General features: G+C 44.3%; 1 protein-coding gene across 1 annotated transcript in view; it reads right to left on the bottom strand.

Annotated features, from left to right (window-relative positions):
- The window catches only part of ssbp2b (single stranded DNA binding protein 2b), a 115,841-nt gene that overhangs the window by 13,060 nt on the left and 78,143 nt on the right, over window positions 1–24,638 (bottom strand). Inside the window, exon 5 of the mRNA XM_023978839.2 lies at window positions 9,175–9,264. Within this exon, the coding sequence (XP_023834607.1) occupies window positions 9,175–9,264 (90 nt within the window). The remainder of the gene's footprint in view (window positions 1–9,174; window positions 9,265–24,638) is intronic.

Below are 24,638 nucleotides of genomic sequence, written 5' to 3' on the forward strand. Positions count from 1 at the left end.
AGGGGGAGCAGCAGCACCTCTGCTGGCGCAGAACATGGAGCAGTTTGCCCCACTTCATTCCTCACTCTCCGAGCCACCTAATCAATTGAAAGGTTGTGATGTTTACCAACCGCCCTGGCACGCTTCTCCAACCAGTGGATTCACAAATGCCCAACAAGCCACACAGTCTTCATGCCGACATCCATGTTGATGAATGAGTAAATGCCTGGAAGCCCAGGAAAAAAGGGTGCGAAATGTAGTAGTAGTATACATGTGGAATGAATAGTACTGCATTCCAATTGAAAATGATCATATGCAGATTCCTTTCTTGTTCCCGTTTCAAGGAAAATAAACAATTTTCTGTATGTTTCTCATTTTTCTAGACAACATTCCTATTGAAGCACCAAGTCCAATCTGTTCTACCTGTTGTATTTCTATGAGCATGAACGTAAGGCATTATCTCTACTCTGAGAGGATCTCCTGTCAGACTTTCACTCTCTCTTTCACTCTCTCCTGTCAGACTTTCACTATCTCTGTGATAGGCTAATTTACTTTTATTGCTGTGTTATGTTGTATTATAATTTAGTAAAATCACCTTCCGGTGTAAAAATCCTGGAAATTAGAAAGAAAAAACTGTTTTAAGTGAGAAGTATTGGTATTGGTCTGAGCACCACAATGTCTACTTCACGTTTTCCAGCACACAGCTATTATAGAGCTATGTTGGTCTGTCTATTGTACTTCAAACAAGGTGTAGGCAGGTTTCTTAGGATTGTGAAGAGACACACACAACACACAACACACACACACAGGTACAGACACAAGCTTACACATACATGGATTTTGTATTGTAGATATGTGGTAGTAGAGTAGTGGCCTGAGGGAACACACTTAATGTGTTGTGAAAAGTGTTATGAAATGTAATCTCATTTATTGTATATAATTGCCTTAATGTTATTGGGCCCCAGGAAGCAGCTAATGGGGATCCTTAATAAATAGAAATCCTTAATAAATACAAAACCTTCTCAAACAATGTAATTCATACTCTTAGATAAGGTCCTCCCATAATTGTTTAATTTTTATTTAACCTTTATTTAACCAGGTAGGCTAGTTGAGAACAAGTTCTCATTTACAACTGTGACCTGGCCAAGATAAAGCAAAGCAGTTCGAAACATACAACAACACAGAGTTATACATGGAATAAACAAACATACAGTCAATAATACAGTAGAAAACGTCTATATACAGTGTTTGCAAATGAGATAAGATAAGGGAGGTAAGGCAATAAATAGGCCATAGTGACGAAGTAATTACAATATAGCAATTAAACACTGGAGTGATAGATGTGCAGAAGATGAATGTGCAAGTAGAGATACTGGGGTTCAAAGGAGCAAAATAAATAAATACAGTATGGGGATGAGGTAGTTGGATGGGCTATTTACAGATGGGCTATGTACAGGTGCAGTGATCTGTGAGCTGCTCTGACAGCTGGTGCTTAAAGTTAGTGAGGGAGATATGAGTCTCCAGCTTCAGGGATTTTTGCAGTTCGTTCCAGACATTGGCAGCAGAGAACTGGAAGGAAAGGCAGCCAAAGGGGGAATTGGCTTTGGGGGTGACCAGTGAAATATACCTGCTGGAGCGCGTGCTATGGGTGGGTGCTGCTATGGTGACCAGTGAACTGAGATAAGACGGGGCTTTACCTGTAGCCAGTGGGTTTGGCGACGAGTATGAAGCGAGAGCCAGCCAACGAGAGCGTGTCACCGTTTTGGTGACAAAACGGATGGCACTGTAATAGACTGCATCCAATTTGTTGAGTAGAGTGTTGCAGGCTATTTTGTAAATTACATCGCCGAAGTCGAGGATCGGTAGGATAGTCAGTTTTACGAGGGTATGTTTGGCAGCATGAGTGAAGGATACTTTTTTGTGAAATAGGAAGCCGATTCTAGATTTAATTTTGGATTGGAGATGCTTAATATGAGTCTGGAAGGAGAGTTTACAGACACTTAGGTATTTGTAGTTGTCCACATATTCTAAGTCAAAACCGTCCAGAGTAGTGATGCTGTACTGGTGGGCAGGTGCAGGCAGCGATCGGTTGAAGAGCATGCATTTAGTTTTACTTGCATTTAAGAGTAGTTGGAGGCCACGGAAGGAGAGTTGTATGGCATTGAAGCTCGTCTGGAGGTTAGTTAACACAGTGTCCAAAGAAGGGCCAGAAGTAATCAGAATGGTGTCGTCTGCATAGAGGTGGATCAGAGAATCACCAGCAGCAAGAGCGACATCATTGATGTATACAGAGAAGAGAGTCGGCCCGAGAATTGAATCCTGTGGCACCCCAATAGAGACTGCTAGAGGTCCGGACAACAGGCCCTCCGATTTGACACACTGAACTCTATCAGAAAAGTAGTTGGTGAACCAGGCGAGGCAGTCATTTGAGAAACCAAGGCTGTTGAGTCTGCCAATAAGAATGTGGTGATTGACAGAGTCAAACGCCTTGGCCAGGTCGATGAATACGACTGCACAGTATTGTCTCTTATCAATGGCGTTTATGATATKATTTAGGACCTTGAGCGTGGCTGAGGTGCACCCATGACCAGCTCTGAAACCAGATTGCATAGCGGAGAAGGTACGGTGGGATTCGAAATGGTCGGTAATCTGTTTGTTAACTTGGTTTTCGAAGACTTTAGAAAGGCAAGGTAGGATAGATATAGGTCTGTAGCAGTTTGGGTCTAGAGTGTCTCCCCATTTGAATAGGGGGATGACCGCGGCAGCTTTCCAATCTTTGGGAATCTCAGACGACACGAAAGAGAGGTTGAACAGGTTTGTAATAGGGGTTGCAACAATTTCGGCAGGTAATTGTAGAAAGAGAGGGTCCAGATTGTCCGGCTGATTTGTAGGGGTCCAGATTTTGCAGCTCTTTCAGAACATCAGCTATCTGGATTTGGGTGAAGGAGAAATGGGGGAGGCTTGGGCGAGTTGCTGTGGGGGGTGCAGGGCTGTTGACCGGGGTAGGGGTAGCCAGGTGGAAAGCATGGCCAGCCATAGAAAAATGCTTATTGATAATCTCAATTATCGCGGATTTATCGGTGGTGACAGTGTTTCCTAGCCTCAGTGCAGTGGGCAGCTGGGAGGAAGTGCTCTTATTCTCCATGGACTTTACAGTGTCCCAACACTTTTTTGAGTTTGTGCTGCAAATTTCTGTTTGAAAAAGCTAGCCTTAGCTTTCCTATCTGCCTGTGTATATTGGTTCCTAACTTCCCTGAAAAGTTGCATATTACGGTGGCTATTCGATGCTAATGCAGTACGCCACAGGATGTTTTTGTGCTGGTTAAGGGCAGTCATGTCTGGAGTGAAACAAGGGCTATAATATCTGTTCCTGGTTGTACATTTTTTGAATGGGGCATGCTTATTTAAGATGGTGAGGAAAGCACTTTTAAAGAATAACCAGGCATCCTCTACTGACGGGGTGAGGTCAATATCCTTCCAGGATACCCGGGCCAGGTCGATTAGAAAGGCCTGCTCGCTGAAGTGTTTTAGCGAGCGTTTGACAGTGATGAGGGGTGGTCGTTTGACCGCAGACCCATTACGGATGCAGGCAATGAGGCAGTGATCGCTGAGATCTTGGTTGAAGACAGCAGAGGTGTATTTAGAGGGCAAATTGGTTAGGATGATATCTCTGAGGGTGCCCGTGTTTACAGATTTGGGGTTGTACATGGTAGGTTCATTGATCATTTATGTGACATTGAGGGCATCAAGCTTAGATTGTAGGATGGCCCGGGGTGTTAAGAATGTCCCAGTTTAGGTCACCTAGCAGCACGAGCTCTGAAGATAGATGGGGGGCAATCAATTCACATATGGTGTCCAGGGCACAGCTGGGGGCAGAGGGTGGTCTATAGCAAGCGGAAACGGTGAGAGACTTGTTTCTGGAAAGGTGGATTTTTAAAAGTAGAAGCTCGAATTGTTTGGGTACAGACCTGGAATGTAAGACAGAACTCTGCAGACTCTGCAGTAGATTGCAACTCCGCCCCCTTTGGCAGTTCTATCTTGTCGGGAAATGTTATAGTTAGGGATGGAAATTTCAGAGTTTTTGGTGGTCTTCCTAAGCCAGGATTCAGACACGGCTAGGACATCCAGGTTGGCAGAGTGTGCTAAAGCAGTGAATAAAACAAACTTAGGGAGGAGGCTTCTAATGTTAACATGCATGAAACCAAGCTTTTACGGTTCTAGAAGTCAACAAATGAGAGCACCTCGTGAATAGGAGTGGAGCTAGGCACTGCAGGGCCTGGATTAACCTCTACATCACCAGAGGAACAGAGGAGGAGTAGGATAAGGGTACGGCTAGCTAGCASAAGGGCCTTAGAGGGACGTCGCGACGGAAGAAGTCTGTAGCCTCCTCGTGCAGAGCCTCCTCGTGCGGTTACGTCGGCAGACCAGTCGTGATGGATTAGTAAGGTTCCGTGTAGTAAAGGGGTCCAGTCCAATTGGCAAAATAGGTATAGTGGCCCAAGAAATTGATCGATGGATCTCTTCAGGTAACAGTCCAATATGCTCTAGACAGCTAGCGGGCCGCGGCTAGCAGGCTAGCAGATGGGCATTCAGATGGGCATCCCTGCCAGCTCCTACACATCATCTCTAGCTAGCGAACACCTTTGCTAACAGGTATTGTGTCAATTTAAAACTTGCACAAGACAATTCACAGAATTGTCAATTTAAAGAAATGTTGCCAATTTATTCATTACAAAATGTAACTAACATTCGATAGTTAATCCAGATATTCTTAACTTTGCCTCGATTCAGCAGTCTCGTCCAGATCATGGCATTTGTAGTTCTTTATGATAGCCACATTAGCAGCTAATTAGTGTTCAATTTTTATGGGGTAAATACAGGCAAATATATTGATAAAATTCACCTTGTCCTAGAGAGATTTACATGGTTATCAAAACGTCACGCCAGGGTAAGCCTACACAAAACACAGCCCTTATCTGAAGTGTTTCTAAAATCCCCTAAAAAATGAATGGTGGAAAAACAATTGCAACCATTTCCTTGTTCGACCGGTAGGTTTTATGGGTATTCTGACTCATACTGTGGTACTCTATTGTAGGCCTAAATGTGTTTAATTGTAGCGTCACCATCTTTACTGCAAAAATAAATACAAATACAAAACAGAACTTTAAGCTACATATTCATTTGAAAGAGGTCATGAATTGTCCATTGACATGCACAGCAATTGATAAAAGAGGACCATGTTTGCAAAACAAGTGGGTTAGAGTTTGTCAAAATTACACAGATTAGCTAATGGTTACAGAAATCAGGAATGCAGACAGATTCTATAGACCTCTCTAACTATATGAGTAAGTGTCCAACACACCACCACATGTTGTTATGTTGCACACCTACTGACCACAAAAAGGACGTGACTATGAAATGTATATTTTTCTCAATTACATATATTGCAAAATAAATAAAAAATAAACGGCAAAGAACAACAGGCAGGTACCAAATAAAGTACTACAAGACAAAACAGCTCACTCAATCAAGCCTTATGGTCTTCTAAGTATAAAAGTAAAACTTGCTTTCGTATAATAAAAAAAGGCTTGAAAAAGTAATGGACTGGGATAATGTCTTAATGCAATGTGTGAAGCAGTGTGTGAAGAATCCATTACTTTACCTTGTATGCAATACAAATTGCACTATTGTGGAAGCACCTTATCGAAGAATATGAATCACAATGTTTGAGAAGGTTTGAATCCTAAGCAACCTGCCTACACATTGTTTGAAGTACAATAGACCGACATAGCTACTGTAGTAGGTCAAAGCTGTGTGTGGGAAAACCTGATACTCATGTGAATTTCAGACCAATGCCTACTTCTCACTTTAAACATATTTTTTGGTTTCTAATGAATCAATATGGACTGCAGTCTGTGTGTGTGTGTGTGTGTGTGTGTGTGTGTGTGTGTGTGTGTGTGTGTGTGTGTGTGTGTGTGAGTGTGAGTGAGTGTGAGTGAGTGTGTGTGTCTGCCATTAAGAACTTTTAATGTGGTCAGTTTGTTTGTCTGTTGATCATTCAGTAAGGCCTCCGCCTCTGTCTTGGATCGTGATTGGCCTTGACAAGAAATAATCTTAAAAGATGGATAAAAAAAAAACAATGATTGATTTGCAGGAAGGATGGGGGACAAGGGTGTGTTTTGACTCAAGTTGGAGTTTTCTGAAAAGCTGATCTTAAAAATGAAGGCTATTGATCTTAGTGTCAGAGTTAGAATGTTAATGACATTTAATCAATCTGCTGCCAGCCATCTGACTCCTGTAGTGTAAAAAGACTGACTGACTGCCTGAGAGAGGAGGTTCATAGTGCTCTGGGGTTGCAAAGGAAGGATATATTACTGTAAACTTTGGAAATACAGGTAGCCTTCTCCATCCCAACCAGCACAGACACACACACAAACACGCACACGGACACACACACCTCTGCACATGCATGCATTAACACACACCCTGGCATGCACACACACAATCAAATCAACTCCTAGCTACAGGTTCATGTATGAATTAGCGTCTGTGAGCATGTTAAGGCTGCCAATAAGAGGATGAAGTTCAGGTAGCCTTCTCCAACCCAATCAGCACGCGCACGCACACACACACACACACACACACACACACGCGCACACACACAACCATGCACACACAACTCATTTAACTCCATTTCAATTCAGCAGAAGATTTTCCTTTTTCTGCAGTCCATATCAACTCTCCACTCAACTACTCTAGCCATACCATTCCACAGATTCCACCTGTTCTGCTCCCACTCAAAACCAATGTCCTGAAGACAATAGGTTGCCATTAACGACACATCTGACAACAGTGAGAGTAGAGAGGGAAAAAGAGAGCGAGAGCTCCCTGGTGTCTGTGGTGTGTTTGTTGGCTGTAGGACAGGGTGTTCTGTTGGTCTTACTCTGTATTACTCATCTGATAGCCAACCTATCTATGTCTCTCACACACATGGCAGGAACTTTATGGCCACCGCAATGATGCACACCAATCTGAGTGTGCACACTAAATACTTCCCTGTTGTCACGATCGTCTACGAGTGAGAGAGAGGACCAAGGCGCAGCGTGTGGAAAATACATTCTCTTTTATTTGAGAATAAAGAAAAACACGAAACGAACACTATTATAAACCTAAACAAAACAACAAARGATCGTGAAGCTATAAACGTAAGTGCACACACAAGCTACAAACYTACAACATAGACAATTACCCACAAAACCCAAKTGCCTATGGCTGCCTTAAATATGGCTCTCAATCAGAGACAATAAACCACAGCTGCCTCTAATTGAGAACCAATCTAGGCAGCCATAGACATACAAACACCTAGACAAGACTCTGACCCATTAAACGTACAAACCCCTAGACAAACCAAAACACATACATTCCCCATGTCACACCCTGACCTAACTAAAATAATAATGAAAACAAAGATAACTAAGGCCAGGGTGTGACACCTGTAGCCCATTCAGCCACAGCACAGGGAAGACCCCTTTTCTGCTTTATATATTCAAATACACCTTAGCCAAATACATTTAAACTCAGTTTTTCACAATTCCTGACATTTAATCCCAGTAAAAATTCCCTGTTTTAGGTCAGTTAGGATCACCACTTGATTTTAAGAATGTGAAATGTCAGAATAATAGTAGAGATAATGATTTATTTCAGCTTTTATTTCTTTCATCACATGCCCAGTGGGTCAGAAGTTTATATACACTCAATTAGTATTTGGTAGCATTGCCTTTAAATTGTTTAACTTGGGTCAAACATTTCAGGTAGCCTTCCACAAGCTTCCCACAATAAGTTGGGTGATTTTGGCCCATTCCTCCTGACAGAGATGGTGTATACCTCCAGGTTTGTAGGCCTCCTTGCTCGCACACGCTTTTTCAGTTCTGCCCACCAATTTTCTACAGGATTGAGGTCAGGGCTTTGTGATGGCCACTCCAATACCTTGACTTTGTTGTCCTTGAGCCATTTTGCCACAACTTTGGAAGTATGCTTGGGGTCATTGTCCATTTGGAAGACCCATTTGCGACCAAGCTTTAACTTCCTGACTGATATCTTGAGACATTGCTTCAATATATCGACATAATTTTCCTCCCTCATGATGAAGTGCACCAGTCCCTATTTTGTGAAGTGCACCAGTCCCTCCTGCAGCAAAGCACCCCCACAACATGATGCTGCCAACCCCATGCTTCACGGTTGGGATGGTGTTCTTCGGCTTGCAAGCCTCCCTTTTTTCCTCCAAACATAACGATGGTCATTATGGCCAAACAGTTCTATTTTTGTTTCATCAAACCAGAGAACATTTCTTTAAAAAGTACGATCTTTGTCCCCATGTGCAGTTGCAAACCGTAGTCAGGCTTTTTTATGGCGGTTTTGGAGCAGTGGCTTCTTCCTTGCTGAGAGGCCTTTCAGGTTATGTCGATATAGGACTCGTTTTACTGTGGATATAGATACTTTTGTACCTGTTTCCTCCAGCATCTTCACAAGGTCCTTGATTTGTACTTTTCGCACCAAAGTATGTTCATCTCTAGGAGACAGAACGCGTCTCCTTCCTGAGCGGTGTGACGGCTGCGTGGTCCCATGGTGTTTATACTGGCGTACTATTACTTGTACAGATGAACGTGGTACCTTCAGGCGTTTGGAAATTGCTCCCAAGGATGAACCAGACTTGTGGAGGTCTAAAAAAAAATCTGAGGTCTTAGCTGATTTCTTTTGATTGTCCCATGATGTCAAGCAAAGAAGCACTGAGTTTGAAGGTAGGCCTTGAAATACATCCGCAGGTACACCTCCAATTGACTCAAATGATGTCAATTAGCCTATCAGAAGCTTCTAAAGCCATGACATCATTTTCTGGAATTGTCCAAGCTGTTTAAAGGCACATTTAACTTAGTGTATGTAAACTTCTGACCCACTGGAATTGTGATACAGTGAATTATAAATTAAATAATCTGTCTGTAAACAATTGTTGGAAATATTACTTGTGTCATGCACAAAGTAGATGTCCTAACCAACTTGTCAAAACTATAGTTTGTTAACAAGAAATTTGTGGAGTGGTTGAAAAACGAGTTTTAATGACTCCAACCTAAGTGTATGTAAACTTCCGACTTCAACTGTATATACTGTATGTATGTGTGTGTGTATATGTGTGTGTACCTGGAAGAATCCTGGAGGTACGGGTCCCACTGGCATTCCCTCTCCTGGGGGAAGGTTCCCAAGGATGGGACTGGGAGCTGCTGCTGCACTCTGGAAGACACACACACGCACGCGCGCACACACACAAAATCAGGTTAGATCATGAGGATGGTGTATCAGTGAGGCGGTAACTTTTAACACACTCATGCAGAAAAGGTCCAAAGACATCAAACATTCCAACACCAGGAGACCCAAAAAATAGCTGCCAATATCCCACAATATTTTAACCAACTCAAACTCACTGAACTCTAGTAAAATCCATAATCCAAGCCCGTGACTACCTATCAATCCAGATGACTACCTATAATACAGCCTCCATGACTACCTATAATCCAGCCCAAGCCCTACAAATCCAGCCCTATACTACCTATAATACAGCCTATGACTACCTATAATCCAGCCCACATGACTACCTATATTCCAGGACATGCCCAACTACCTATAATCCAGTCCATGACTACCTATAATCCAGGACATGACCTCCTTTAATCCAGGACATGAACTACCTATAATCCAGCCCTGACTACCTAAATCCAGCCTGACTACCTATAATCCAGCCCATGACTACCTATAATCCAGCCCATGACTACCTATAATCCAGCCTATGACTACCTATAATCCAGCGATGACTACCTATAATCCAGGACATGACTACCTATAATTCAGGAAATGTCTACCTATAATTCAGACATAACTACCTATAATGCAGCCATGACTACCTATAATACAGCCCATGACTACCTATAATCCAGCCCATGACTACCTATAATCCAGGACATGACTACCTATAATCCAGGACATGACTACCTATAATCTATCCGTGACTACCTATAATCCAGCCCGTGACTACCTATAATCCAACCCATGACTACCTATAATCCACCCCATGACTACCTATAATCCAGCCCTATGAACTACCTATAATCCAGCTCCATGACTACCTATAATGCAGCTCATGACTACCTATATCCAGGACGATGACTACCTAAATCCACCCCATGACTACCTATAATCCAGCCCATGACTACCTATAATCCAGCTCATAACTACCTATAATCCAGAACATGACCCCTATAATCCAGCCCATGACTACCTATAATCCAGCCCATGGACTACCTATAATCCAGCCCATGACTACCTATTATCCAGGACATGACTACCTATAATCCAGCCCATAACTACCTATAATCCAGTTCATGACTACCTATTATCCAGGACATGACTACCTATAATCCAGCCCATGACTACCTATTATACAGGAGCAGATCATAAAGTAGCCCAGTTTTGTTATCATGTCATGATCAAATGAGTCTCCCATCCCTCGCTCCGTCCTCTGTCTCAGTGGGCTCTTTCCTGTGTGTGTTCCTGACCTGGCACTGTGGCATTCGTGCAGGCCAGCCGCCCAGGTTATTTTACTCTTTATATTGTTTTCTCTCAGACGGGTGGCGCGCGGCACGTTTCACCACTGCCGCGCGACTGCTTCCTGTGCTATAGTACAAACTCCCAATTTCCCAAGCTCCAAACACACCACCAGGCAACGGCTATGGGCAGGAAGCAGGAGATGGGCACGGACAGGACCGTAATTAAGGGTCAAGATTCAGAGGTAGGGGATAGAGGCGAGATGCTGGTGGCCCGCAAAAGAGTGGTGAGTGATAGGGAAGACAGTCTACGCCTTCCCACACTCACACACAGTCTCCCAAAACATTACAACCATACAAACCTCCCACCTCTTAGTTATGGTTTCTCTGCACAGACAACATATAGGATTCTTCTAATGTATACTATCAACTGTTAATAGTCATAAATGAAAATATCAGTATCAGCAGCTTTGTATCAAACCTGGTCCGCAAAACAATAAACCATTTCAGTAAATGCAGTTCTTGCTGTTTGTCTGCATATCTCTCACTCCTCTCTCTCCCCCTTCTCTGCCTCTCTCTCCACCCCTCCACTCTTCCTGTCACTCTCTTCTGTTGTCCTCTCTCCCCTTCTCTGCCTCTCTCTCCACCCCTCCACTCTTTCCTGTCATCTCTCTGTCGTCCTCTCTTCTCCCTTCTCTGCCTCTCTCTCCACCCCTCCACTCTTTCCTGTCATCTCTCTGTCGTCCTCTCTCTCCCTTCTCTGGCCTCTTCTCACCCCTCCACTCTTTCCTGTCATCTCTCTGTCGTCCTCTCTCCCCCCTTCTCTGCCTCTCTCTCCACCCCTCCACTCTTTCCTGTCATCTCCTCTGTCGCCTCTCTCTCCCTCTCTGCCCCTTCTCCACCCTCCATCTTTCCTGTCATCTCTCTGTCGTCCTCTCTCCCCCTCTCTCTGCCTCTCTCTCCACCCCTCCACTCTTTCCTGTCATCTCTCTGTCGTCCTCTCTCCCCCTCTCTCTGCCTCTCTCTCCACCCTCCACTCTTTCCTGTCATCTCTCTGTCGTCTCTCTCCCCTTCTCTGCCTCTCTCTCCACCCTCCACTCTTTCCTGTCATCTCTCTTGTCGTCCTCTCTCCTCCTTCTCTGCCTCTCTCTCCACCCCTCCACTCTTTCCTGTCATCTCTCTGTCGTCCTCTCTCCTCCCCTTCTCTGCCTTCTCTCTCCACCCCTCCAATCTTCCTGTCATCTCTCTGTCGTCCTCTCTCCCCCTTCTCTGCCTCTCTCTCCACCCCTCCACTCTTTCCTGTCATCTCTGTCTCCTCTCTCCCCCTTCTCTGCCTCTCTCTCCACCCCTCCACTCTTTCCTGTCATCTCTCTGTTGTCCCTCTCCCCCTTCTCTGCCTCTCTCTCCACCCCTCCACTCTTTCCTGTCATCTCTCTGTCGTCCCTCCTCTCCCTTCTCTGCCTCTCCTCTCCACCCTCCACTCTTTCCTGTCATCTCTCTGTTCGTCCTCTCTCCCCTTCCTGCTCTCTCTCCACCCCTCCACTCTTTCCTGTCATCTCTCTGTCGCCTCCTCTCCCCCTTCTCTGCCTCTCTCTCCACCCCTCCACTCTTTCCTGTCATCTCCTCTGTCTCTCTCCCCTTCTCTGCCTCTCTCTCCACCCCTCCACTCTTTCCTGTCATCTCTCTGTCTTCCTCTCTCCCCTCTTCTCGCCTCTCTCTCCACCCCTCCACTCTTTCCTGTCATCTCTCTGCATCCTCTCTCTCCCCTTCTCTGCCTCTCTCTCCACCCCTCCACTCTTTCCTCGTTCATCTCTCTTGTCGTCCTCTCTCCCCCTTCTCTGCCTCTCTCTCCACCCCTCCACTCTTTCCTGTCATCTCTCTGTCGTCCTCTCTCTTCCCTTCTCTGCCTCTCTCTCCACCCCTCCACTCTTTCCTGTCATCTCTCTGTCGTCCTCTCTCCCCCTCTTCCTTCATCCTCTCTCTTCATCCTCTACCTCTCCCTCCTTCCCTCCTTAGGCATAGACTGTGAGACAGACCCAAACTCTGAAGTTTCTGGCTGATTGTTTAGGTCAGACTGCAACACAGTTACTAATCAGAGCCAAGACAATGGCAAACTACTCCAACCCCACTGTGTGGGGACAGGATACATACAGTTCTTGTGTTGAAATTGCACTGCTCTATGTAAACAGAGTGTGTGTATTTTGCTTAAACAAATGAAGGTATGGATGGAAGGCTCAGTGGCGGAGAACATTGTTCAGGACAGGTGTGTGGCATGTGTGTTTGTGTTCACAGTACTGCACTCTCTCTATGAATGGTAGTGTTCTTTTCCCCTGCCTTCATTTCTCCTCTCACTCCGGATTACCCAGCATGCTTTCCACTCACTGGCAGCCTGGAGGTCTGCTGAGTCTGCCTTCTCAGAGATAGGGGGGAGGGGGGGGGAGAGAGAAATATCTACCTGACCTGCTGACTAAGCAGCCTTTTCCAAATAAACCAACAAGAAAAACATCAAGATATTCCCTGCCCCCACTGCACAGCAGCCTCCTTCACTGGGAGAAAACAACAACGACAACAACAGCCTTCCAGCCCTACAGCCCCTGCAGCACACAACACAGACAGCCTCAACACAACAGCCTCCCAGCCCTACAGCCCCTGCAGCACACAACACAGACAGCCTCAACACAACAGCCTTCCAGCCCTACAGACCCTGCAGTACACAACACGGACAGCCTCAACACAACAGCCTCCCAGCCCTACAGCCCCTGCAGCACACAACACAGACAGCCTCAACACAACAGCCTCCCAGCCCTACATGTCATCACAGGACAACTACCACAATCGTTTTTTATTTCTGAATCAAACTACATTTCACATCGACCACAAGCACACCTTCTAAGCTTTCTTGTTAGAAACACAGTTGGTACGTCTTAGCCAAGTCGGACTGTGTGTTGGAGGGGCTCAACAGATGGTTTATGGTTTACAGATTAAACACAACCATTTGTCCACAGGCTCACTCAAAGAGTGAGATTAATACTGTTGTACTGTTGGACAGCATTGTTTGGTAGTGTGTAGACGTTAAGGCCTGGTGTTCTAGCACCTAACCTGTTCAAACATTGAAAACGCACACACTGATTAAGAGTCTTCAGTCTACAGTCTACAGTTCACACAGAACTTTGTTTACACTTTGACAAGAGCTGAGAGTAGCATTGAGATCTGAGGTGTGTGTGTGGTTGTGTGCCTGCGCGTGTGTGTGCGTGCGTCGGCGTGACTGAGGAAAGCTGAAGCAGGGGAAACACTCTGACCTCTCCTACTTAGAGGGACACCTGGACCTACTGGCAAACTCATCTGTAATCTAAATTATTCACAGCACCCACTCTGGAGGACAGGGTTACACTACGCTAACCACCCCGTTACAGGATTACACTAGCTAACCACACTTTACAGGGTTACACTACGCTAACCACCCTGTTACAGGATTACACTACGCTAACCACCCTGTTACAGGTTACACTACGCTAACCACCCCGTACAGGATTACACTATGCTAACCACACTGTTACAGGATTACACTACGCTAACCCCTTTACAGGATTACACTACGCCAACCACACTGTTACAGGATTACACTACGCTAACCACCCTGTTACAGGATTACACTACGCTAACCACCCTGTACAGGATTACACTACGCTAACCACACTGACATTACGCTAACCACACTGTTATACTACGCTAACCACACTGTTACAGGAGTACACTACGCTAACCACCCTGTTACAGGATTACACTACGCTAACCACCCTGTTACAGGATTACACTACGCTAACCACACTGTTACATGATTACACTACGCTAACCACACTGTTACAGTGTTACCTACGGTAACCACACTGTTACAGGATTACACTACGCTAACCACACTGTTACAGGTTTACACTACGCTAACCACCCTGTTACAGGGTTACCCTACGCTAACCACCCTGTTACAGGGTTACACTACGTTAACCACACCTGTTACAGGGTTACCCTACGCTAACCACCCTGTTACAGGGTTACACAACGCTAACCACCCTGTCACAGGATTACACTATGCTAACCACACTGTTACAGGATTACACTACGCTAACCACACTGTTACATGGTTACACTACGCTAACCACACTGTTACAGGATTACACTACGCTAACACACTGTTAGGTTACACTACGCTAACCACACTGTTACATTACGCTAACCACACTGTTATACTACGCTAATCACACTGTTACAGGATACACTACGCTAACCACCCTGTTACAGGATTACACTACGCTAACCACACTGTTCCAGGATTACACTACACTAACCACACTGTTACATGATTACACTACGCTAACCACACTGTTACAGGATTACACTACGCTAACCACACGTTACAGGTTTACACTATGCTAACCACACTGTTACAGGGATACACTACGCTAACCACACTGTTACATTACGCTAACCACACTGTTATACTACGCTAACCACCCTGTTACAGGGTTACCCTACGCTAACCACCCTGTTACAGGTTACACTATGCTAACCACACTGTTATACTACGCTAACCACCCTGTTACAGGTTACCCTACGCTAACCACACTGTCACAGGATTACACTACACTAACCACCCCGTCACAGGATTACACTATGCTAACCACACTTGTACAGGATTACACTACGATAACCACACTGTTACATGGTTACACTACGCTAACCACCCTGTACAGGGTTACACTACGGTAACCACCCTGTTACAGGATTACACTACGCTAACCACCCTGTTACAGGATATACTACGCTAACCACACTGTTACAGGATACACTACGCTAACCACACTGTTACAGGATTACACTACGCTAACCACACTGTTACAGGATTACACTACGCTAACCACACTGTTACAGGATTACACTACGCTAACCACACTGTTAGGTTACACTACGCTAACCACACTGTTACATTACGCTAACCACACTGTTATACTATGCTAACCACACTGTTACAGGATTACACTACGCTAACCACCCTGTTACAGGATACACTACGCTAACAACACTGTTACAGGTTACACTACGCTAACCACACTGTTACAGGATACACTACGCTAACCACACTGTACAGGATACACTACGCTAACACACGTACAGGTTTACACTATGCTAACCACACTGTTACAGGGTTACACTACGCTAACCACACTGTTACATTACGCTAACCACACTGTTATACTACGCTAACCACCCTGTACAGGTACTCACTAACCACTGTTACAGGGTTACACTATGCTAACCACACTGTATACTACGCTAACCACTGTTACAGGGTTACCCTACGCTAACCAACCTGTTACAGGGTACACTACGCTAACCACACTGTCACAGGATAAACTACGCTAACCACCTGTCACAGGATTACACTATGCTAACCACACTGTTACAGGTTACACTACGCTAACCACCTGTACAGGTTACACTACGCTAACCACCCGTTACAGGGTTACACTACTAACCACCCTGTTACAGGATTACACTACGCTAACCACACTGTTACAGGATTACACTACGCTAACCACCCTGTTACAGGTTACACTACGGTAACCACCCTGTTACAGGATTACACTACGCTAACCACACTGTTACAGGGTTACACTACGCTAACCACACTGTTATACTACGCTAACCACACTGTTACAGGATTACACTACGCTAACCACCCTGTTACTGGATTACACTACGCTAACCACACTGTTACAGGGTTAAACTACGCTAACCACACAGTTACATTACGCTAACCACACTGTTATACTACGCTAACCACACTGTTACATTACACTAACCACACTGTTATACTACGCTAACCACACTGTTACAGGATTACACTCTGCTAACCACACTGTTACAGGATTACACTACGCAAACCCACACTGTTACAGGGTTACACTACGCTAACCACACTGTTACATTACGCTAACCACACTGTTATAGTACGCTAACCACACTGTTACAGGATTACACTATGCTAACCACACTGTTACACTACACTCAGGGTTGGAAAGTAAGTGAGTACATGTAATCAATAGATGTCACGCCCTGACCGTAGATTGCTTTGTATGTTTCTATTTTTAGTTTGGTCAGGGTATTATGTGGGTGGGTATTCTATGTCTGGGTATTCTATGTTGTAGGTCTAGGTTTTCTGTTTCTGTGTGTTTGGCCTGGTGTGATTCCCAATCAGAGGCAGCTGTTTATTGTTGTCTCTGATTGGGAGCCATATTTAGGTAACCTGTTTTCCCACTTTTGTTTGTGGGTGGTTGTTTCCTGTTTAGTATTTTGTTTCACCTTTCAGGACTGTTCGTTTGTCGTTTTTCTTGTTTGTCAAGTGTTTTCGTATTTTATTAAAAAATATGACCACTTACCACGCTGCACCTTGGTCCTCCTCTCCTTCTCCAGACGACAATCGTTACAATACATGTCATCTGATTTTTTTWAAACTAACTGTAATCTGTTACGTTAAGAGCAAAAATATTATAATCAGATTACGGATACTTTTGAAAAACTAGATGATTACTTATTGGATTAATTTTAAATTCAGAAAGGATGTTTGCGAGAGAAAAAAACAATGACACATTTCTGTTTTCTCAATGACATTCAATTCAGCATTGAAAAAAAGGTGCAAATTTAAGTTTGTTCCACATGAGCAAGTCAGACCACTATGATGACACACCAAATGTGTTTGATGGATCATTTTTGTCTTCTTCTAGGGAAAAGTAATCCAAAAGTAACGGAGTTTGGCTAACACAAAAGTTCCGAGACTGATTACAATTTGACAGGTAACTAGCTACTGTAACAGATTACATTTAGAAAATAACCTACCCAATCCTGACTACGCTCACCACACTGTTACAGAGTTACACTACGTCATCCACACTGTTACAGGGTTACACTAAGCCATCCACACTGTTACAGGGTTACACTATGCTAACCACATTGTTATAGAGTTACACTACGCCATCCACTGTTACAGCTTGGCACACCTGTATTTGGGTTGTTCTCCCATTCTTCTCTGCAGATCCTCTCAAGCTCTGTCATGTTGGATTTGGAGCATCGCTGCACAGTTATTTTCAGGTCTCTCCAGAGATGTTCGATCAGGTTTAAGTTCGGGCTCTGGCTGGGCCACTCAAAGACATTCAGAGACTTGTCCTGAAGCCACTCCTGCGCTGTCTTGGCTGTATGCTTAGGGTTGTTGTCCTGTTTTAAGGTGAACCTTAGCCCCAGTCTGCGGTCCCGAGCGCTCTGGAGAAGGTTTTCATCAAGGATCGCTCTGCACTTTGCTCCGTTCATCTTTCCCTTGATCCTGACTAGTCTCTCAGTCCCTGCCACTGAAAAACATCCCCACAGCATAATGCTGCCCCCACCATGCTTCACCGTAGGGATGGTGCCAGGTTTCCTCCAGACGTGAAGCTTGGCATTCAGGCCAAAAAGTTAAATCTTGGTTTCATCAGACCCGAGAATCTTGTTTCTCATGGTCTGACTCCAAGCGGGCTGCCATGTGCCCTTTACTGAGGAGTGGCTTCCGTCTGGCCACTCTACCATAAAAGCCTGATTGATGGAGTGCTGCAGAGATGGTTGTCCGTCTGGAAGTTTCTCCCATCTCCACAGAGGAACTCTGGAACTCTGTCAGAGTGGCCATCGGGTTCTTGGTCACCTCCKTGACCAAGACCCTTCTCCCCCAATTGCTCAGTTTGGCCGGGCGGTTAGCTCTAGAAAGAGTCTTGGTGGTTCCAATATTCTTCCATTTAAGAATGATGGACCCACTGTGTTCTTGGGGACCTTCAATGCTGCAGAAATGTTTTGGTACCCTTCCCCAGATGTGTGCCTCAACACAATCTTGTCTCAGAGCTCTACAGACAATTCCTTCGACCTCATGGCTTGGTTTTAGCTCTGACATGAACTGTCAACAATGGCACCTAATATAGACAGGTGTGTGCCTTTCCAAAATCATGTCCAATCAATTGAATTTGCACAGGTGGACTCCAATCAAGTTGTAGAAACACCTCAAGGATGATCAATGGAAACAAGCTGTACCTGAGCTTCATTTCAAGTCTATGAGGTATTTCAGTTTTAAATTTTTAATACATTTGCAAACAAATCTAACATCTGTTTTGCTTTGTCATCATGGGGTATTGTGTGTAGATTGATGAGGGAACAAATGAATTCAATCAATTTTAGAATAAGCTACAGTATAACGTAATAAAATGTGGAAAAAGTCAAGGTGTCTGAATACTTTCCGAATGCACTGCATCTTACTCTCTATCTATCCTTCTCATTCCTTATTAATCTAAAGCTATTACTTTCAATATTTTTTTATTCATTACTGTAGTTAGTAGCACTGTTCTGTGTACCTGCATTCTTTGCTTGTGCTTGTGTGTGTGTGTGTGTGTGTGTGTGTGTGTGTGTGTGTGTGTGTGTGTGTGTGTGTCAGGGGAGAGTGGTGTTCTCAGGAGTGTTCCACCACTGGGAGGGAGGAACTCATGTCTGCTGATTACAGAAGAGACTGAAGAGACGTGAGTGGAATCCCAACACACTGTGTCATCTCTGTCTCTCAGCCTCAGTGTCTGGATCTCTGTCTGTCTGCCTCAGTGTCTGGATCCCTCTGTCAGTCTCAACACCAGCTCACACAGCCCAACCGTCTCACTCTGTTTCACTCTTCTTTCCATACAACCTCACTCTGTCTCACTCTAACTTGCCTCATCCTGTATCTCTTCTTCTCTCCCTCCGTCTCAATCTCTGTCATCCTGCCTCTCTCTTTTTCTCACACTCTCTCGCTCACCCACTATCACTTTCACTCACTCTACTGCCATCTGTTAGTCTGGCTATAAAATGATAGGAAGCTATGACAAAAAATAGTGTGTAAATGGAATGCAACACTGTGTATCTACAAACATGCTGACAAACAAGTCTTGTGTGATCTCCATTCTACAGTTGTGGGAGATTTTCACCAGAGAGGAAGGCTAGTTAGGAAGTCTGCAGCCAGACAGAAGTTCTGGTAAACATGCCTGGGAGGGAAAGGTGGGGGGTGGAGACGGATAGACAGGGAGGGAAAGGGTGGGGGTGGAGACGGATAGACAGGGAGAGAAAGGGGGTGGGGAGTGGGTGGAGACGGATAGACAGGGAGGGAAAGGGGGTGGTGGTGGGTGTAGACGGATAGACAGGGAGGGAAAGGGGGMGMMMGTGMMTGTAGACGGATAGACAGGGAGGGAAAGGGGGTGGGGGTGGGTGGAGACGGATAGACAGGGAGGAAAGGGGGGGTGGAGAGAGGTGAGAGAAGAGAGTGAGAGATGGAAAGAGGGAGTCAGGGAGAGAAAGAGTGGGACAGGGTATGTGTGTGCGTGTGTTGTGTGTAGTCTTACTGGTCTCAAGGCCAGCATTAACACAGGAAATACAAATGACACAGCACAGGAAGGAACTCACTAACAGCTCCCTCCCTCCCGCCCTGCCCTCGACCCCCACTTCTCTTTCTCACTCCCTCCATCCTCTCAAATGCCATTAGTTCCCTTCCTGAATGAGGGAGGAGGAAATGGAGAAAAGATGCTACTCTGCATGAAAAACACACACACTAATGCACATCTGGGTTTGGTGGGTCTGAATAGATTTTTTAGAGGAAAACAACCTGGTGTAAATAAGAGTATTAAGTTACTATTTTGTAATTACTCTGTACACTAATGGTGTGTGTGTAAATGTGCATGTGCGTGAGCACGGTTGGGGCAGTTCCTTAGAACTGTACTGAGAATGGAAACCAGTAGTGGTGAAAAACAAACTTGAAAACTAAGCCTGTAGAGAAAAGGTTGTACTTGTCTGAAAGATGAGAATAGTTTCTCTGCTTTTACCATGCATTATTCACCGTCTCCCATGGCGACCGGAGACATTTCAGCACGCTCCACTATTCACTCCTGAGCCTGCGCACGCTCGCTGCCCAACTCACTTATCAATTTCAGGTCGGAAAGGTTTATAATCGCACCCTGACATTCACAGTTCCCCACCCAAAATACTGTACACTTCTTTTACTTAGGGAGAGTGAGATAGTCTATCTACTCCCCACGAGAGGAGCCTTCTCTAACCACTTCCCGAGGTGTGTGTGTGCGTGCATGTATAACAAATAGAGATGTGTGAAACTTACTCCTCAGCCTTAAAGATGCACTATGCAGAAATCGCACAGCCATTTCCTGGCTGATAAAATTCGAATAGTTTGCCTAATCTCAGTTTATGTGTCAAAACAAGCACGTATAGTGTAGAGAATCATTGTACCATCTAAACCGCTGTGAAATATATTTTACATAACCATAAAAAAATTATTTTCAGCTGTTTGAAGCTGGTGTACAAAACCGAAATTAAAAGACGCAAAAACAAAATTTAAGAACGGGAAGCATAGAAATAGTGCACATCTACCGCTTCTTAGACTTGCTTTCAATGAGGATGACAAATCTATGACACACATTTCTATGTGAATTTTGTCAGGTCGCCCAAAAAGTTACATATTGCAGTTTTAAGTGTCCACGTTTGCACCTCCTAGCTTTTGAGTGGCGCGACCTATAGAGATGCTTGAGGGAGGACAGTCATGTGTGCCAAATCATGAAGAAGTGGTACTTGCTAAGCAAGCAGTGTGACGTCCTTTACACAGCGTGATGTCCTCTCAGATCTCTGCTGTTTAGCCATAATATCATGTAAATGTAAGTCTCAAAGCCCAGGAGAGTCACACAGAAGTAAATATTTATCACATCCAGAGTGCACGTCCACACAGGCAGACTGAGAATCCTCCAGTCAAAATCTCTCTTTTATCTACCCCTCCACCAATATAAAAAAAGTAAAATGGAACAAAAACACGAGAAATAGAAATAAGAAAAACACAAGAAATAGAAATAAGAAAAACCAGAGAAAGTAAGTAAGCTATATACAGGTTCAGTTCCAGGGTCAGTGTCAACACCATATTTACAATGTGCAGGGATACTGGCGTGGTAGGGTTAGATATGTATATATAAGGTGACTAGGCATTATGATATATGATAAATAGAGTAGCAGCAGCGTATATGATGATTGTATGAGTCATGTGTGCTCCCTCTCCGGCCTCTAGGTCACCAGGCTGCTCGTCATGGCGCACACCTGTCACCAGCGTTACGCGCATAATGACACTCACCTGGACTCCATCACCTCCTTGATTACCTGCCCTTTATATGTCACTCKRTTTGGTTTCTTCCCCAGTCGTCATTGTTCCTGTGTCATGTTGGTGCGCTGTTCGTGTTTCTTGATGTATTCGTTTATTTATTAAATGTATTCACTCCCTGAACTTGCTTCCCGACTCTCAGCGTACATCGTTACAGTATGTGAGTGTGTGTGTAGAGTCAGTATGAATGTGTGTGCGTGTTATGGGTGTGTGAGCAAATTGAGTGTGTGTGTGTGTGTGTGTGTGTGTGTGTGTGTGTGTGTGTGTGTGTATAGACTGTGCATATAGAGTCTGTGCAAAAATATAAATAAATAGAACGGTCTATTTAGTAGTGCTGAGTGATTAACCAACTGGTAGTTACGATCTTGTCTCATCGCTGCAACTCCCCAACGGGCTCAGGAAAGGCGAAGGTCAAGTGTCCTCCGAAAAATGCCCCGCCAAGCCAGCCTGCTTCTTAACACACTGCTCGCTTAACCAGGAAGCCAGCCACACGAATTTGTCAGAGGAAACAACTTTAAACTGATGACCGAAGTCAGCTTGCAGGCACCCGGAGTTGCTAGAGCGCGATGAGCCAAACCCTCCCCTATCCCAGACAATGCTGGGCCAATTGTGCGCCACCCTACGGGGCTCCCGGTCACGGCCGGCTGTAACACAGCCTGGAATCGAACCTAAACTGTAGTGGTGCTTCAGCACTGCAATGCAGTGCCTTAGACCGCTGCACCACTCTGGAGTTTTTTCGGCTATTAAACAACTAATTGACCGACGTTGGATCAATTCCTTGATTTTAGTTCGTTTTTTTTTTGCCCAACTCTCGTTCACGAGAGAAATCTGAGAAATCAAGTCAAGGACTATGAAACGTTGGGGTGAAGGGAGTTGTAGTTTTCATTAAGAAAATATTCAAACTACTTCTGTGCAGAAATGTGGTCATTAACTACAATGATCATAATCCATTGCCGCCAGAGACGGATCAGAGAGGAAGAGGCAATGTGAGAGGTTTCACTCTCGCCAAAATCTGTCAAAAATAAGCACAACACGTTTCTATGGGCTTATTTTGGGCCTAAGCTTGTAACCTGCCTTCCCGTCTTTGGGACAACGACTCCCATTGTTAGGGCATAGACATGAGCATCTCATCATTATATACAGATCTCTGGACGGATACACTTTTAAGCCTGCTACGTTAGGTTAGATACACACAGAACGCAGGAGAGAGAAATGTACACAACACAATGACGATAGGGACAAAAACAGTTCGTGAAAGTATACCTTATCTACTTTGAAAAACTTGTACAATTATTTAGTCAGACAACTCTACAGCATACTTAGGCAGGCTAGCCTAGCTAAATAGGATGACTAAAGACAGTACAGTATGGGAAGCACATAACGTTAGATGGCCTGGCTGGTTGGCTGCTATTGCCTGACCAGAGATGAGATGATTACTTTAACCTTTTCACGCATGAGTTCCAAATATCTTTAACGGTCACCCCAGCATGAGCTTTTTTATGCATGTGATGTCAGAATGCACTCACTGTTCCAAAATGTGATTGTTACTCAACAGGACAGTTAACCCCCGGTGCCCTCAAACCAAGGCACACTGCCTGCTAATTATTTACAGGCTATGTTTCAACTTGTCAATTTCAAATGATTTTCTAACAAGTTTAATTTTCGAACAACAGATTGAATTGAGGTGTGTTCCATCTCCTCATTAATTCACATAGAAGTAGCCCATTTCAATGTTGTGGAAAATGTACGTTAAGCTGCAGCTGGCCCAGAACAGAGGAGCACGTTTTGCTCTTAATTGTAATCAGAGGGCTAATATTAACACTATGCATGCCAGTCTCTCTTGGCTAAGAGCTGAAGAGAGACTGACTGCATCACTTCTTCATTTTATAAGAAACATTAATGTGTTGAAAATCCCAAATTGTTTGCATAGTCAATTTACACAGAGCTCTGACACACACACTTATCCCACCAGACATGCCACAAGGAGTCTTTTCATAGTCCTCAAATCTAGATGAAATTCAAGTATTATATTAACATACAGTATTATATAGAGCCCTTATTGCATGGAACTTCCTTCCATCTCATATTGCTCAAAGCATCAGCAAACCTGGTTTAAAAAAACGGATAAAGCAACACCTTGCGCCACAACGCTTCTCTCCTATTTGGCCTAGATAGTTTGTGTGTATGCATTGATATGTAGGCTACGTGTGCCTTTTTAAAAATGTATGTAGTTCTGTCCTTGAGCTGTTCTTGTCTAATGATGTTCTGTATTATGTCATTCTGTATTATGTTTCATGTTTTGTGTGGACCCCAGGAAGAGTAGCTGCTGCTTTTGCAACAGCTAATGGGGATCCTAATGAAATACCAAAATACCTGCAGCGTATGCTCTAACCGGTGTGATTAGAACACTTTTTTAGCATAACATCTCATCCAAACCGGAAAATGTAGGCTACAATAGTCATAGTGTTAACTGAGGAATATGTAACTTAGCACAAGCGGTCATATTTAGCTAACTCTCGGCTGACAGAAACCATAATATGAATTAGCTAATAGTAATTACTATTTACAATTCATCACATCACGGGTGAGCTCATCAGTGATCTAAATAATTGAGTAAAACACTTTCTAAAAATCTAAAGTAATCCAATGATGTGTAGTTTGTGTGCGCCGCAATGTTTGTTTTTTAGCATCAACCAGAGATTATAAAATGAGTTGGGTCTGTTTGCAGTATGCATGTTGAAGAGGGTGTGTGGTCTACCATCATTCATATCCAGAAGTTAACTCGAAACACAAGTGAACCATCCCTTCACCTCATTTTGTTATAACATCTT

Source organism: Salvelinus sp. IW2-2015, linkage group LG33, assembly GCF_002910315.2.
Source record: "Salvelinus sp. IW2-2015 linkage group LG33, ASM291031v2, whole genome shotgun sequence".
Taxonomy (NCBI): domain Eukaryota; kingdom Metazoa; phylum Chordata; class Actinopteri; order Salmoniformes; family Salmonidae; genus Salvelinus; species Salvelinus sp. IW2-2015.